Source organism: Eleutherodactylus coqui, chromosome 11 (assembly GCF_035609145.1).
Source record: "Eleutherodactylus coqui strain aEleCoq1 chromosome 11, aEleCoq1.hap1, whole genome shotgun sequence".
Taxonomy (NCBI): domain Eukaryota; kingdom Metazoa; phylum Chordata; class Amphibia; order Anura; family Eleutherodactylidae; genus Eleutherodactylus; species Eleutherodactylus coqui.
The window spans coordinates 73,055,551-73,072,629 of record NC_089847.1 but is presented as its reverse complement, the minus strand read 5'-3'; the positions used below and the strand labels follow the sequence as shown (position 1 = coordinate 73,072,629).

The 17,079-nt window shown below is 45.9% G+C and overlaps 1 protein-coding gene across 1 annotated transcript in view; it reads right to left on the bottom strand.

The window, feature by feature from the left end:
- The window catches only part of PYGM (glycogen phosphorylase, muscle associated), a 106,545-nt gene that overhangs the window by 6,897 nt on the left and 82,569 nt on the right, over window positions 1-17,079 (bottom strand). The window contains exons 13-17 of the mRNA XM_066582599.1: window positions 15,953-16,054; window positions 14,978-15,125; window positions 2,039-2,097; window positions 727-868; window positions 214-421 (exon numbers count right to left, since the gene is read on the bottom strand). Of these exons, the coding sequence (XP_066438696.1) occupies window positions 214-421; window positions 727-868; window positions 2,039-2,097; window positions 14,978-15,125; window positions 15,953-16,054 (659 nt within the window). The remainder of the gene's footprint in view (window positions 1-213; window positions 422-726; window positions 869-2,038; window positions 2,098-14,977; window positions 15,126-15,952; window positions 16,055-17,079) is intronic.

The following is a 17,079-nucleotide window of genomic DNA, read 5'->3' as shown; positions in this document are numbered from 1 at the left end:
ACTTACAGCTATCCTTCGATGCCTGTATAAAACTAGTAATTAAGGTTTTATGTAGATATTGTTTTATGTTGAAGTGTGAGTAAATGTTTTCAGGACACCGTGTGTGTGTGTGAGCGTGCGTGCGTGCGTGTATATATATCCTTTACGAATGTTTAATTGTAGGTGCACAAAGAAACTACTACATGTTATGACTAAAATGGGTTTATCTCTTACCCTTCACGGTCCATACGTTCCACATCAGGTACCCTCATGCCAAAGATAAAGAGATTATTTTCTCCAGCTTCTTCAGCCATCTCCACATTTGCTCCATCCATGGTGCCAATAGTGAGAGCCCCGTTTAGCATAAACTTCATGTTTCCTGTGCCAGATGCCTCAGTGCCAGCTGTAGAGATCTGCTCAGAAAGGTCAGCAGCAGGAACCACTGGTAAGGAGCAGACAAATATTCCAAAAAGTTACTCATCAAGAATCTTAACCCCTGTATCTGAATTCCCACAACACTTGCTACTATCAATTTTTCAAAAGTAGGAGGCGGTTATTAAGCATTTTGATCACTTTTGCCACAGATATCCCATAGGACATGTTTGTAATCTGATCACTGATGGCCTGCTGGGAACCTTTAGATTTAGCACACCCAATCACAGCAACCAGCATCTATTAAATGATTGTATAGAAGGACTGATATAGCACTGCAATGCTAAGTGTGGTCTTCGCTAATCTCAAACACACCTTTCTCTGCAAGGGAAACACGATAGTTCTCCAAGAATATGAGTTTGAGCCTGTCTCCAACCACAGGGTCATTGTTGATAACATCTCCAACAGAAGTGATCAATTTGATGATCATCTTGGCCACATGATACCCAGGAGCAGCCTATCAATGAATGACAGAGAGACCAATGATACAAGAAAGAAGAAGGAAAACTGAGAATGTAAAAGAGGAGGGAGAGAGAATAAATAAGACAATGATGGATGGAGGGAGATGTACTGCATGAAAGTGAGAGTGTAAACAGAGAGATGGATAGAGATTATAAATCTACACATCTGGAATTGTGTTGCTCTTTGCATTATCGTATTTCAATATCTTTACCCCTTGTGTTCCTAAATATTAAGTCAATTAATAACAAATGACACACTCTTTATTGCAGCACTGGTATGTAGAAGACATAAAACATCTTAGCTGTGCAATTATATATCAATATATAGCGTACATAATGTATTACCCAGCCCTGGAATATCGGAAATCCAAGAAGATTCCTGTGACCACACAGTAATGAAATGCAACCTAATTGCTTTCATGTAGACTGTAGCGCTCCAGTAAAATGATATAATTATCAGATTATATAACAATGCACTTTGTATGTAAAGGCTAATTTCATAATCAAGTATGTCCAGTACGGCTGTTAGTTTTATGTAGTAGCATAAATCTGGAGAGGGCTAAACCAATCATGTAAGGCCAGGGGAACAGTCGTCTGTACGTAAAGCCCTGACAGTCAGCACTAAGTAAAAACACAGCAGTACTGCCCCGGTAGGGGTGCGGACTGATGAAACTTTTTCTTTAGAGTTCCTGACAGTCCCTAAAATATGGAACAAAGAAAGCTGTTTCCCCAAGTGAAAATCTTGGCTCCTAAGCAAAAGAACTTGCAAATATCAGCACTGGCTGAGCAAAATGTCATTGTGGTACACTAACCTGATTGGTGGTTATAGTCTAAACCATATTGCGCACTGTACTGCAACCTGTATAGTTCCGTGTGTGGTTTCATTATCACTGACCAAATCATACTGCAGTGTTTTCATACAGCAGTGTGCATAGAAATCATTAATGGACATCATATTCAAAATTCATGTGATACAGATCCCAAATATGATTGTATGAGTGAGGAATATGAAAGACACTGTCCATTTTCTATAGGTCTATATGACTGCATGTTACATTCCACCGTCAGGATGTGAGACTGTTTTCCCACTACTGGGGTATTGTGGCCTGCGGAGCTGGGTAGTGGATGTTCATGGTATGGTCATACTACAACCTGAGTGCACGCACCTTTCCTCCAATCATCACTGTCCTGGGTATCCACTGCTTGCTTGGATCCTTCTTGATGCCTAGGAGATTCATATGACAACATTAGTCTCATAGTATTAAACCAAATTGCTGAAAATTTCATATTTGACCATGCAGCCTTTCCATTTATCACTGTGATGTTACTAGTTTGAAAGTTACTTAGATGATATTACAGCTGCCAATTTTCATTTTAGAAAGAAACTTTAGTTTCTTTTCTGATGATTAATCAGCAAGGTTTCATATGGAAGACTTATTCACTAGTGGTTCTAAGGTTATTAATGGAATGGAGAAGAATTTAATGTCCTTAGCTGCACAGCATCTGAGATATATGTCAGGAGGATATAGGCATACGGTGACATAGATTGCCCATAGGCTCCCATTCTAAGAAAAAAAAAAGCATACTCCGTGATGTACATTTTTTTTAACTAAAGGACTGAAGATATACAAGTCCAACAGTGCCCAAAAGGACACTCTTTTTAGCCTCAGTTGTACATAAGGACATAGGTGCATACAGCAAATAATACTTAAACAGTGACTTGTATAAGTATTCACCCTCCTTACTATTTTTCTTGTTTTTGTATTACAACCTGGTATTACAATGAATTTTAAGTTGGATTATATGTAACAGACCTGAAAAAATAGCCCAAATAGTTACAGTGTGGAAAAAAGAGTGATCCAAAAAGATTCGGGGGGGGGGGGCGCAGGGGGAAACCGGAGGGAGATCTCTCTCTCCCCCCCGCAACCCCCCTCTCACCCCCGCCGCCCCCCGAATCTTTTCGGACGAGCAGGCAGTTACTCAAAAATGCTGATGCTTGCTCAAGTAATTTCCTTAACCGAGTATGCTCGCTCATCTCTATTATAATGGAATTTTTTTTAAAAAAAAGCTTTTTTAAAAAATAATAAAAAATTGAAGCCCCCTGCATAAGTTCTGTTCGAACAAATTAACTTCATAAGTCACATAAGTAATTGAATACAGTCTCCCTGTGTGCATTCAAAGTGTCAAATCATCTATCACATGATGTCAGCATAAATGCACTGGTCCTGAAAGACTGCCGAGTCTATGAAACACTTAAGCAAGCAACATGAAGACCAAACAGCTCTCCAAACAAGTCAGAGACAAAGTTATAGAGAAGTATAGATCAGGTTGCATCTGCACAAGCTACAAAATCTCACTACAAAATATTGCTCATGTGAAAGAAACCTTTGGAAACCGTGGCTTCACATTGTAGCGAGACTGTATCAAGACTTTGTAGTCCGTGCAGATGCAGCCTCAGGGTTGAGTTTTAGAGAAATATCCCAAATTTTGAAGATCCCATGGAACACAATTACATCCATTATAACACAATGGAAAGAATATAGCACAACTACAAACCTGACAAGAGAAGGCCGCCCACCAATACTCACAGACCGGACAAGTATGAAATAGATCTGAGACTCAAAAAAGACACCAAGATTAACCCTAACAATCCACAGGGGAGATAGAAATATCTGTTTACAGAACCACTATAAGCTGAGCACTGCACAGAGTACGGCTTTATGGAAGAGCAAGCAGAAAAAAAGGCATGGCCTAAAGAAAAAAATAAGAAAACATGTTTGGAGTTCACCAGACAGCATGTCAGTGACTCTCCAAACACATGAAAGAAGGTTGTCTGGTCAGAAGAGAATAAAACTCAATATTTTGAGGAAACAATTTAGTTTTAATAACTCTGCCAGAGACACTGGGACAGAGGTTTACCTTCCAGCAGGACAACGACCCTAACTAAGCCTACACTGGAGGGGTCTAAGGGGAAATATGGAAACGTCTTGGAATAGTCTAGTCAAAGCCCAGACCTCAATCCAATTGAGAATCTGTGACATGACTTGAAGACTGCAGCACACCAACACAACCCATCTAAGCTGAAGGAGTTTTAGAAGTTTCGCTTGAAAGAATGGGCAAAAATCCAGGGTGTAGGTATGCTAATCTAACAGAGACATAACCGAAGAGACCTGCACCTGTAGCAGGTTAGCACATTCTATAGAACTGGTGCAGCTTGCGGAAAATCTTGGAGGCAGGTGTGTGAGGTTCAGATTAATGAGGAACCTAGTGTAAGGGTATTAGCAGAACAGAGGGCTCATATATGGTGCTAGAAAGAGGTAAGATAGGATGATATGGGGCAGTGCAGCAGTGTGGAGAGCTTTATGGAATGGAATGATGAGCTTACATTGTACTCTATAGTTGATAGGCAGCCAGTGCAGTACCTGGCGCAGGGTGGAGGCATGGGTGTAGTGATGGGACAAAACGAGAAACCTGGCTGCTGCATTCAGGATAGGGGGGAAGAGGGGAGAGTTAGTGAGGGGAAACTGATCAATAGTGAGTTGCAGTATTCAAGCCAAGAATGCATCAGGGCAACAATAAGAGTTGTTTGGTGTATCCACAGTAAGAAAAGGATGGATTCTGGAGATGTTTTTGAGGTGGCATGAGCGAGCAAGTGGCATGAGCGAGCAAGCTATTGAATATAGGAAGAAAGACTGGAGTCAAATATAACCCAAGACATTGTGTGTGCTATCTGGGACTTCTGGTAACATCACACACTGAAATGCAAATATCAGGTTTAAGTCAGTTAGTAGATGTCAGAATGAGAAGTAGTTCTGTTTTTAAAGGATTCAGTTTCAGATAGAGAGAGGAAGTGTTATTAGAGACAGCAGGCAGCTAATCACTGGTATCTTGTAGTAGCTAGGGTGTAATGTCACAAGAAGAATAATATAATTGTGTGTCATCAGCGCCATATTTGTAACTCATTCTGCCCTATGCATGGAGGCTTTAGCTGCCCTCTTTGGCAAATGTGCAGTGAATTCCTTCCCAACTCCCTAACGGCAGTCAGACTAATCCCTGGATCAACCTCTAATAGTACCTACCTGTCTGTAAGACCCGGCTCAACAACCCGCGGGTCACCTAAAATTTACATCCTGTAATATCCTTCCACTCCAGAAAGACATTTAGTCCCTTCTTAAACTCCTCTATGGATTTTGCCATCACCACGTCCTCAGGCAGAGAGTTCCACAGTCTCACTGCTTTTACAGTAAAGAACCCTTTTCTGTGTTGGCGATGAAACCTGCTTTCTTCTAGACATAGAGGATGCCCTCTTGTTACCGTTGCAGTCCTGGGTATAAACAGATCATGGGAGAGATCCTTGTATTGTCCCCTAATGTATTTATACATAGTTATTTGATAGCCTCTTAGCCATCTTTTTTCCAGGGTAAATAATCCCAATTTTGATAGCCTCTCTGGGTATTCAGTGCCTTCATTCCATGTATTAATTTAGTTGCCCTTCTTTGAACCCCCTCAAGCACTACAGCATCTTTCCTGAGCACCGGTGTCCAGAACTTAGCGCAGTATTCCACGTGGGGCCTAACAAGTGCCTTATATAGTGGAAGAATAATGTTCTCAACCTTCGCCCCTATACCTCTTTTAATGCACCCCAAGACTTTATTTGCTTTTGCAGCAGCTGACTGGCATTGGTTACTCCAGTTAAATCTACAGTCCACTAGTACCCCCAGGTCTTTTTCCATCTCCTTTTTCCCTAGCAGTACTCCATTTAGTGTATATTGGTGACATCCGTTTCTCCTGCCAATGTGCATAACCTTACATTTATCAACATTGAACTTCATTTGCCATTTTTTTGCCCAAGCCCCCAGCTTATCTAGGGCCGCTTGTGGCCGTACATTGCCCTCTGTTTCATTAATTATCTTGTATAATTTTGTGTCATCTGCAAATATTGATATTTTACTGTGCAGCCCCTCTATCAGGGCAATGCTAAATATATTGAACAGAATGGGGCCAATACTGAACCCTGTGGCACCCCGCTAACGACAGTGGCCCAATCAGAGTATGAACCGTTAATTACCACCCTCTGCTTTCTATCTCTCAACCAATTCTTTACCCAGATACACACGTTTTCACCCAATCCGAGCTGTCTCATTTTATATATCAATCTATTATGCAGCACAGTGTCAAATACTTTAGAGAAGTCCAGATATATGAAATCAATAGACTCTCCCAGGTCCAGCCTAGAACCTACTTCATCGTAGAAACTGATCAGATTGGTTTGACATGATCGACCCCTCATGAACCCATGCTGGTGAGAAGTTATTCCATTGTTCTCTTTGAGGTAATCTAGGATGGTGTCTCTCAGAAACCCCTCGAATATTTTTCCAGTTACTGAAGAGAGACTTACCGGCCTGTAGTTACCAGGCTCTCTTTTGGTCCCCTTTTTGTATACTGGAACTACATTTGCAATGCGCCAATCTAGTGGTACAACCCCAGTCTTGATAGTATCCATAAATATTAGAAACAGTGGCCTAGCTATCACATCACTTAGTTCCCTTAGAACCCTTGGGTGTATTCCATCTGCGCCTGGCGATTTATCGATTTTAATCCTCTTTAACCAGTTCCGCACTTCCGGTTCCGGTAACACCTCCTGTGTTAGGTATGTAATATTTTGTGAGGGGTTCATTTTATTTCCCTACATCTCATGTGACATTTCCTTTTTGTTCGTGAATACACTTGAAAAGAAACTATTTAATAGATTTGCCTTCCCTCCATCATCTTCAATGATTTCTGCTGCATTATTTGTTAAAGGGCCAGTGCTCTCAGTGCAAATCCTTTTACTGTTAATATAATTAAAGAATAGTTTAGGGTTGTTTTTGCTCTCTTTGGCGATAAGTCTTTCTGCCTCCTCCTTAGCAATTTTGATCTTTTCTTTGCATATTTTGTTTTTTTCAATGTATGGTTTTAGCGTTTCTTCACTGCCTTCTTGTTTTAGTAGTTTAAACCCTTCTTTTTTCGTTTATTGCCCCTTTACCGTCTTATATGGTATGAACTGTTTACATGAGGTGATTAGTATCTTTTTAAACTTATCCCATTTGTCGTCTGTACTGCTATTTTTGAGAATGTTGTCCCAACTAATGTAACCAATAGTAATTCTGACCTGTCCAAATTTTGCTTGAATGTGCGCTCTGGAACTGCCAGTCAGCATGTAATAAACTCCCCACCATCCATAACTCTTGTACTGCTAAATCTCTAAATCTGCTAGCTCTCACAGAAACGTGGATACAGCAATCTGACACGGCCTCCCCAGCTGCACTGTCTTACAATGGCCTGCAGTTCTCCCATACTCCAAGACCGGATGACAGGTGTGGTGGATGAATAGGTGCTCTTCTCTCCCCGAAATGTACCTACCAGATCATCCACCCCGTACCCTCACTCAGCTTCCCGTCATTTGAGGTACATACGCTATGGCTTTTCCACCTGCTGTCCATTCTGCCCTCTCCCGAGTGGTTATCTCCCATCTCACCACTATTTTCAACCTCTCTTTGACCTCTGGCATCTTTCCCTCTTCTTTCAAACACGCCATCATAATCCCAAATAATAGTTATAAGAGCTATTTATATACTGTTTTTGTTGTCTGTATGCAATTGTTATTTGGGGTTAGTCTTTTTTAAATGCAAAGAACTTTATTACTACATGCTATCGGCCCATTTGCTGCAGTAAATAAATAAAAATGGCGCTGACAAAAATGACAAGTATCAGCACAACACATGAGAGACTGCACGATGCAGCGTGAAACAGCTTTAGGGTGGCTTCACACAAGCGTGTGAATACATAGGTGCGTACATAAGTGCGCACCCACGTACATGCACAAACACGTGTGAATGCAGGTCTGTGCATTGCCTTCAATGGAGCCACGGCCGGCACCCCTGAATTGTTTTTCAGGGAAGGGCTATATATATAAGCCCTTCCCAGAAAAACAAGAATTTTAGTGTTTAAAAAAAAAACTTACCTGTCCGCCGCTGCAGTGTCCCTGCGGGGATGAAGAACACATCTGCTGTATGCAGCAGATGCTTCCTTTATCCCGGGAGAAAAAAGAATTCCCTGCTGCACCTGCCACATCTATGACAGATGCAGCAAAGAAATTCTTCATCCCTGCGGGAAATAAAGAATTCCCTACCACAGCTGTCACACATCACAGCTACGGCATCCTGTAATAGTTTTTCATGGAAGGGCTTTAAATATAAACCCTTCCCTGAAAAACAAGGAAATGCGGTGTTAAAAAAAAATCATACTCCCCTTACTTCAGCTGCTGGGGCTCAGCCGCATCCTCTTTGTGCTGTTCCCAACTCTTCAAAGCAGTTCTTTCAGCAGGTGGGGATTTAAAATCCCCGCCTGCTGAGAGAGCTGCTTCTGATTGGCTGCACCGCTCAGCCAATCACAGGCAGCTCTCGGCTGTCAGTCATTTAGCGAGAGCTGCCTGTGATTGGCTGAGGTGCTCAGCCAATCACAGACACCTGCGTCTGATTCAGAGAGGACGTGGCTGAGCCCCAGCAGCTGAAGGAAGGGCAGTAGAGATGAGCGAACGTACTCGTCCGAGCTTGATACTCGTTCAAGTATTAGCGTGTTCGAGATGCTCGTTACTCGAGACGAGTACCACGCGATGTTCGAGTTACTTTCACTTTCATCTCTGAAACGTTAGCGCGCTTTTCTGGCCAATAGAAAGACAGGGAAGGCATTACAACTTCCCCCTGCGACGTTCAAGCCCTATACCACCCCCCTGCAGTGAGTGGCTGGCGAGATCAGGTGTCACCCGAGTATATAAATCGTCCCCTCCCACGGCTCGCCACAGATGCATTCTGACAGAGATCAGGGACAGTGCTGCTGGTGCCGGAGCTGCTATAGGGAGAGCGTTAGGAGTTATTTTAGGCTTCAAGAACCCCAACGGTCCTTCTTAGGGCCACAACTAACCGTGTGCAGTAGTGTGGAGGCTGCTTTTTGCAGTGTTGCACTTTTTTTTTTTTTTTTTGTATATCGGCCGTGCAGAGCATTGCGTCCTGCAGTAATTTTACATTGTCCAGGGCCAGTAGTGGGGAGGCAGGGACAGAAGACATATTTAGTGTATATAGGCAGTGGGCCTTTCCAAAAACATTTGGGGAAAAAAATCTATTTGGGCTGCCTGTGACCATCCTCAGTGTACTGGGTCTCTGCTGGGGGTAGTTGTCCTAATTCATACGCAGCCAGCTAAGTGTTACAGCAGGCTTGTGCAAAATTCTTTCCTGCCTCTGTGTTGCCTCTTACATCACCGCTGTATTCCTGTCCACAAGTGTACTGGGTCTCTGCTGGGGGTAGTTGTCCTAATTCATACGCAGCCAGCTAAGTGTTACAGCAGGCTTGCGCAAAATTCTTTCCTGCCTCTGTGTTGCCTCTTACATCACCGCTGTATTCCTGTCCACAAGTGTACTGGGTCTCTGCTGGGGGTAGTTGCCCTAATTCATACGCAGCCAGCTAAGTGTTACAGCAGGCTTGCGCAAAATTCTTTCCTGCCTCTGTGTTGCCTCTTACATCACCGCTGTATTCCTGTCCACAAGTGTACTGGGTCTCTGCTGGGGGTAGTTGTCCTAATTCATACGCAGCCAGCTAAGTGTTACAGCAGGCTTGCGCAAAATTCTTTCCTGCCTCTGTGTTGCCTCTTACATCACCGCTGTATTCCTGTTCACAAGTGTACTGGGTCTCTGCTGGGGGTAGTTGTCCTAATTCATACGCAGCCAGCTAAGTGTTACAGCAGGCTTGCGCAAGATTCTTTCCTGCCTCTGCTGTGCGTTCCGTAAGCGAAGTCAGCCTCCAACCACAGGCCAATAAGCGGCACATTTAATTACAGCGTTCTGTTTCTGCACTACTGGTAATACAGCATGCTGAGGGGTAGGGGTAGGCCTAGAGGACGTGGACGCGGGCGAGGACGCGGAGGCCCAAGTCAGGGTGTGGGTACAGGCCGAGCCAGTGCGATGGCCAGGGGTAGAGGCAGGGCCAGACCGAATAATCCCCCAACTGTTTCCCAAAGCGCCCCCTCGCGCCATGCCACCCTGCAGAGGCCAGGGTGCTCTAAGGTGTGGCAGTTTTTCACAGAGACGCCTGACGACTGACGAACAGTGGTGTGCAACCTTTGTCGCGCCAAGATCAGCTGGGGAGCCACCACCACCAGCATGCGCAGGCATATGATGGCCAAGCACCCCACAAGGTGGGACGAAGGCCCTTCACTGCCTCCGGCTTGCACCACTGCCTCTCCCCCTGTGCCCCAACCTGCCACTGAGATCCAACCCCCCTCTGAGGACACAGGCACGAGTGCCTACCGGCCTGCACCCACACCCTCACCTCCGCTGTCCTCGGCCCCATCCAGCAATGTCTCTCAGCGCAGCGTCCAGACGTCGCTAGCGCAACTGTTTGAGCGCAAGTACGCCGCCATGCACCCGCATGCTCAAGCGTTAAACGTGCACATAGCCAAATTGATCAGCCTGGAGATGCTGCCGTATAGGCTTGTGGAAACGGAGGCTTTCAAAAGCATGATGGCGGCGGCGGCCCCGCGCTACTCGCTTCCCAGTCGCCACTACTTTTCCCGATGTGCCGTCCCAGCCCTGCATGACCACGTCTCCCGCAACATTGTACGCGCCCTCACCAACGCGGTTACTGCCAAGGTCCACTTAACAACGGACACGTGGACAAGCACAGGTGGGCAGGGCCACTATATCTCCCTGACGGCATATTGGGTGAATTTAGTGGAGGCTGGGACAGAGTCAGAGCCTGGGACCGCTCACGTCCTACCCACCCCCAGAATTGCGGGCCCCAGCTCGGTGCTGGTATCTGCGGCGGTGTATGCTTCCTCCACTAAACCACCCTCCTCCTCCTCCTCCAACGCAACCTCTGTCTCGCAATCAAGATGTGTCAGCAGCAGCACGTCGCCAGCAGTCGGTGTCGCGCGGCGTGGCAGCACAGCGGTGGGCAAGCGCCAGCAGGCCGTGCTGAAACTACTCAGCTTAGGAGAGAAGAGGCACACGGCCCACGAACTGCTGCAGGGTCTGACAGAGCAGACCGACCGCTGGCTTTTGCCGCTGAGCCTCCAACCGGACATGGCCGTGTGTGACAACGGCCGTAACCTGGTGGCGGCTCTGCAGCTCGGCAGCCTCACGCACGTGCCATGCCTGGCCCATGTCTTTAATTTGGTGGTTCAGCGCTTTCTGAAAAGCTACCCACACTTGTGATACCTGCTCGGAAAGGTGCGCCGGGTCAGCGCACATTTCCGCAAGTCCAAGACGGACGCTGCCACCCTGCGGACCCTGCAACATCGGTTTAATCTGCCAGTGCACCGACTGCTGTGCAACGTGCCCACGCGGTGGAACTCCACATGTTGGCCAGACTCTATGAGCAGCGTAGAGCTATAGTGGAATACCAACTCTAACATGGGCGGCGTAGTGGGAGTCAGCCTCCTCAATTCTTTACAGAAGAGTGGGCCTGGTTGGCAGCCATCTGCCAGGTCCTTGGAAACTTTGAGGAGTCTACCCAGATGGTGAGCGGGGATGCTGCAATCATTAGCGTCACCATTCCTCTGCTATGCCTCTTGAGAAGTTCCCTGCAAAGCATAAAGGCAGATGCTTTGCGCTTGGAAACGGAGGCGGGGAAAGACAGTATGTCGCTGGATAGTCAGAGCACCCTCATGTCTATATCTCAGCGCGTTGAGGAGGAGGGGGAGGAGCATGAGGAGGAGGGGGAAGAGACATCTTGGCCCACTGCTGAGGGTACCCATGCTGCTTGCCTGTCATCCTTTCAGCGTGTATGGCCGGAGGAGGAGGAGGAGGAGGATCCTGAAAGTGATCTTCCTAGTGAGGACAGCCATGTGTTGCGTACAGGTACCCTGGCACACATGGCTGACTTCATGTTAGGATGCCTTTCTCGAGACCCTCGCGTTACACGCATTCTGGCCACTACGGATTACTGGGTGTACACACTGCTCGACCCACGGTATCAGGAGAACCTTTCCACTCTCATACCCGAAGACGAAAGGGGTTCGAGAGTGATGCTATACCACAAGACCCTGGCGGACAAACTGATGGTAACATTCCCATCCGACAGCGCTAGTGGCAGAAGGTGCAGTTCCGAGGGCCAGGTAGCAGGGGAGGCGCAGAGATCAGGCAGCATGTACAGCGCAGGCAGGGGAACATTCTCCAAGGCCTTTGCCGGCTTTATGGCTCCCCAGTAAGACTGTGTCACCGCTCCCCAGTCAAGGCTGAGTTGGCGGGAGCACTGTAAAAGGAAGGTGAGGGAGTACGTAGCCGATCGCACGACCGTCCTCGGTGACGCCTCTGCCCCCTACAACTACTGGGTGTCGAAGCTGGACACGTGGCCTGAACTCGCGCTGTATGCACTGGAGGTGCTTGCTTGTCCTGCGGCTAGCGTCTTGTCAGAGAGGGTGTTTAGTGCGGCTGGGGGAATCATCACGGATAAGCGTACCCGCCTGTCAACCGATAGTGCCGACAGGCTTACACTCATCAAGATGAACAAAGCCTGGATTTCCCCAGACTTCTCTTCTCCACCAGCGGACAGCAGCGATACCTAAGCAATACGTAGGCTGCACCCGCGGATGGAAGCATCGTTCTCTATCACCATCAAAAACGGGGACATTTTTGCTTCATCAATCTGTGTATTCTATTCATCCTCCTCCTCCTGTTCCTCCTCCTGAAACCTCACGCCGAACGGGCAATTTTTCTTAGGCCCACAAGGCTCAGTCATATAATTTTTGTAAACAATTTTTATACGTTTCAATGCTCATTAAAGCGTTGAAACTTTCACCTCAACCAATTTTTATTTTAACTTGGCTGCCTCCAGGCCTAGTTACCAATTAAGCCACATTAACCAAAGCGATTAATGGGTTTCACCTGCCCTCTTGGTTGGGCATGGGCCATTTTTCTGAGGTACATTAGTACTGTTGGTACACCAATTTTTTGGGGCCCTCGCCTACAGTGTAATCCAATTAATTTTTTGCCCACCTGCATTAAAGCTGACGTTACATCAGCTGTGATGGGCAATGCAATGGGATATATTTATGTACCGCCGGTGGCTTCCTGGCACCCACCCATGCTGTGGGTCCACAGGGAGTTGTAACTGCATGTGTCCACTTCTAAAGAACCCCAGTCTGACTGGGGCATGCAGTGTGGGCCGAAGCCCACCTGCATTTAATCGGACGTTACCTCAGCTGTGATGGGCACTGCAATGGGATACATTTATGTACAGCCGGTGGGTTCCAGGGAGCCACCTATGCTGTGGGTGCACACGGAATTCCCATTGCGGAGTTGTACCTGCCTGTGACTATTTATAAAAAACCGCGGTCTGACTGGGGCATGCAGACACCTTGACAGAATGAATAGTGTGTGGCACATAGGTTCCCCATTGCTATGCCCACGTGTGCAGCTCCAGATGGTGGTGGCACAGGATTATATTTCTCATTGCTTCTGTACAGCATTGTGGGCTATTGCCCCGCCCCTTTTAAAGAGGGTCGCTGCCTAGCCGTGCCAACCCTCTGCAGTGTGTGCCTGCGGTTCCTCCTCATGGCAGACGCACTTATAAATAGACATGAGGGTGGTGTCGCATGAGTGCAGCTGAAGGCTGCACAGGGACACTTTGGTGTGCGCTGTGGACACTGGGTCGTGCGGGGGGGTTGGGCAGCATGTAACCCAGGAGAAGTGGCAGCGGAGTGTCATGCAGGCAGTGATTGTGCTTTGTTGGAGGTAGTGTGGTGCTTAGCTAAGGTATGCATTGCTAATGAGGGCTTTTCAGAAGTAAAAGTTGTTGGGAGGGGGGGGCCACTCTTGCCGCTATTGTGGCTTAATAGTGGGACCTGGGAACTTGAGATGCAGCCCAACATGTAGCCCCTCGCCTGCCCTATCTGTTGCTGTGTCGTTCCCATCACTTTCTTGAATTGCCCAGATTTTCACAAATGAAAACCTTAGCGAGCATCGGCGATATACAAAAATGCTCGGGTCGCCCATTGACTTCAATGGGGTTCGTTACTCGAAACGAACCCTCGAGCATCGCGATAATTTCGTCCCGAGTAACGAGCACCCGAGGGCAGTATGATTTTTTTTTTATTTTTAACACCACCTGTCCTTGTTTTTGCTCATCTCTAAAGGGCAGTATGATTTTTTTTTTATTTTTAACACCACCTGTCCTTGTTTTTCAGGGAAGGGCTTATATTTAAAGCCCTTCCCTGAAAAACAATTACAGGATACCGGCAGCTGGATCCCCTACCACAGCTGTCATGGGTGACAGCTGTGGTAGGGAATTCTTTATTCCGGCAGGGATGAAGAATTCCTTTGCTGCATCTGTCACAGATGCCGCAGGTGCAACAAGGAATTATTTTTCCTCACGGGGCTGAATGAAACATCTGCCGCATATGGTGGACAGGAAAGTTTTGGGTTTTTTTCCCACACTAAAATTCTTGTTTTTCAGGAAAGGGCTTATATGTAAAGCCCTTCCCTGAAAAACAATTCAGGGGTGCCGGCAGATCATTTGACACTGTGCCGCATAATAGGCTGATATATAAAATGAGATAGCTCGGATTGGGTGAAAACGTGTGTAGTTGGGTAAAGAATTGGCTCAAAGATAGAAAGCAGAGGGTGGTAATAAATGGTTCATACTCTGATTGGGCCACCGTCGCTAGCGGGGTGCCACAGGGTTCAGAATTGGGCCCCATTCTGTTCAATATATTTATCAACGACCTGATAGAGGGGCTGCACAGCAAAATATCAATATTTGCAGATGGCACAAAATTATACGAGATAATCAATGCAATGGAGGACAAGGTACGTCTACAAAAGGACCTAGATAAGCTGGGGGCTTGGGCATAAAAATGGCAAATGAAGTTCAATATTGATAAATGTAAGGTTATGCACATGGTAGCCACACTGGTTGACTTTGCTAATAACACACTTTCCAGTCAGAAGCAATACGTGAACCTCAATGTTTTTGTTTGCTTGGCCCAATTATAATAGTTGGAAACCTACGATAAAGCAATTCACCAATGGGCACCTGTACAGTCTGTGCTTCTTCCACATGAATTTACTTACGGTTGTACAAGGTCATCACATGCAGGCAGTTCAGTAGTTGCCGCTTGTATTCATGGATTCTCTTCACGTGGATATCAAACATGGAGTTTGGATTAATCTTCACTTTGTATTCATTCTCCAAATACCTTGCAAACTTTAGCTTATTTTCCTGTACGACACAGATCATATTATTGGGTTGGTGGACTAGAGATATCCATCACTTATAGGCTTTCTAGCTGTATATTTCACACACTATTCACTTTACAGCAGGGTTGTAATAAAACCTAATGCCAGCTGGGTGAGCTGTGGTGAAGAAAAACACACATGTCTGCAGAGGAGCTTCACCAGTAAACAGAGAATGTGTTAATCATGTTATGTCTTCACAACAATCTTGTCAATTTTCTCTGATTCAGTAAAAGTGGCTCATTAAAATACCTGAGAAAATGATTAACTAACTTCAGCTCATGTAGGAATGTCATTAAAAATAAAATGTAATCATTTACACTGACATGAGTATGAAGTATGGGAAATGGGGTTGTTTGCTTCAGTAGCCCAGCAACAGGAGTTGCAGAGGTTGCAATCACAACAGGACCTTCACATCCAAGGGCCCATAGACCCTACTAGACATACACCATGCTAAGGTATTATAACATGCTGAATACACAATGATATAACCACAATAGGCTGCCCTATGCTGATAGAGATATGTAAATACAGATTTAACAAAGTATAACTTGACACTTTGTGGCACCAAGTTTTTTGTCGCCTTTTCACTGGTTTTTATTGTGTTAAGACAACTTGTTGCAGACTGTTAAATTTGGCTACATCTGTAGATAGACAGACAGAGCACATGGATGGGCCAGCATACAGAGATGTACCAAGGCAGTGTCTGTAAGACCATGAGGCCAGAAATTGAACCATCTTTTTGAGACCGCAGAAGTGTGTGTGTTCGTATGATGTAATATTACAGATTGTTGTTTTTGTTTTTTTACCAACCTGCTTGACTTTTGCAATATCTCTGATTAATGCATCGTCATTGACAAAGTCCAGCAGCTTCTTCAGCAGGTCGAGGTTAGTGATGTAGTCCTCTCCAATGCGCTGTAGAAAGAAAGGTGGTTAGAATAACTATCAACATTGCATACTGAATCTTTTTCATATTAATGAGTGACAAAGCAAGAGGAAATGTAAAAATAGAGGTAAAGGTATGTGAGCGCTGCATAGGATGTCTGAAATAACTATAATGTTAACATTTTTCTACAGAAATGTATTCTCATAAACTCAGATTAATAATGTAAGCAGGTAGGGAATGATATGTTTTTTTCTTCTTTACTCTGAGTGCCCTTAAGTAGCAACTAGTGTGCCAAGAATTACTCAGATCTTCAGCTCCACACAGAAGTGGCTACTTAGGAGAACAAAGCCATAATATGTACTCAACCTGTAAACTTCCTGTGGTTCTACTGAATGGACTTGAGAGAACCATAATGAGAAGCATCAGATCACTATCTTTTATTACGTGTTGATAGCACTATCTATAGCCACACTTCTGAAACTGCGAGGTGGGCTTCACTGGTAAGACATTCCCAACATGGGGGGGGGGGGGGGGGGCAGGATATCACTGTGTAGAACAGTTAGCAGCGGTAAGGACAAGGTAGCCACTGAGACCTGAGTTGGGAGAGCCACTGACACTCCACCATCCACAAGTGTTGCATCCAGCATTTACTGAAGAAGAGGTGTATGCCTTGAAACGCTTCTTTGTTTGCCGGATTTTTCAATAAAAGTGAAGTCTGGTTAATTCCTCCTGTCTTTAAGCTCTTTATATGGGTACTGTTGTATCTTGTCTCCACCACAAAAATGGGTGAAGACCTGTCATTGTGCTGTGGGAGGTGTAGGGTACACCGCCAGCTGCTGAATGGCTGGGCTGTGCGATACCCTCCAGTGTCAGCTGCAAGCGCTTTCCCCGCCGACCTCACTGCAATGCCCCGCGAGGAGACTGACAGCGGCCGACAGACGGGGGGGGGGAGGAGACTGATAGCAGGGCTGATAAGGGGATCGCTGGTGGCAGAGCAGAGCCGGTAGCAGCGGGGCCGGTACACGGGAGACAGAGTGAGTGACAACAGGGAGCG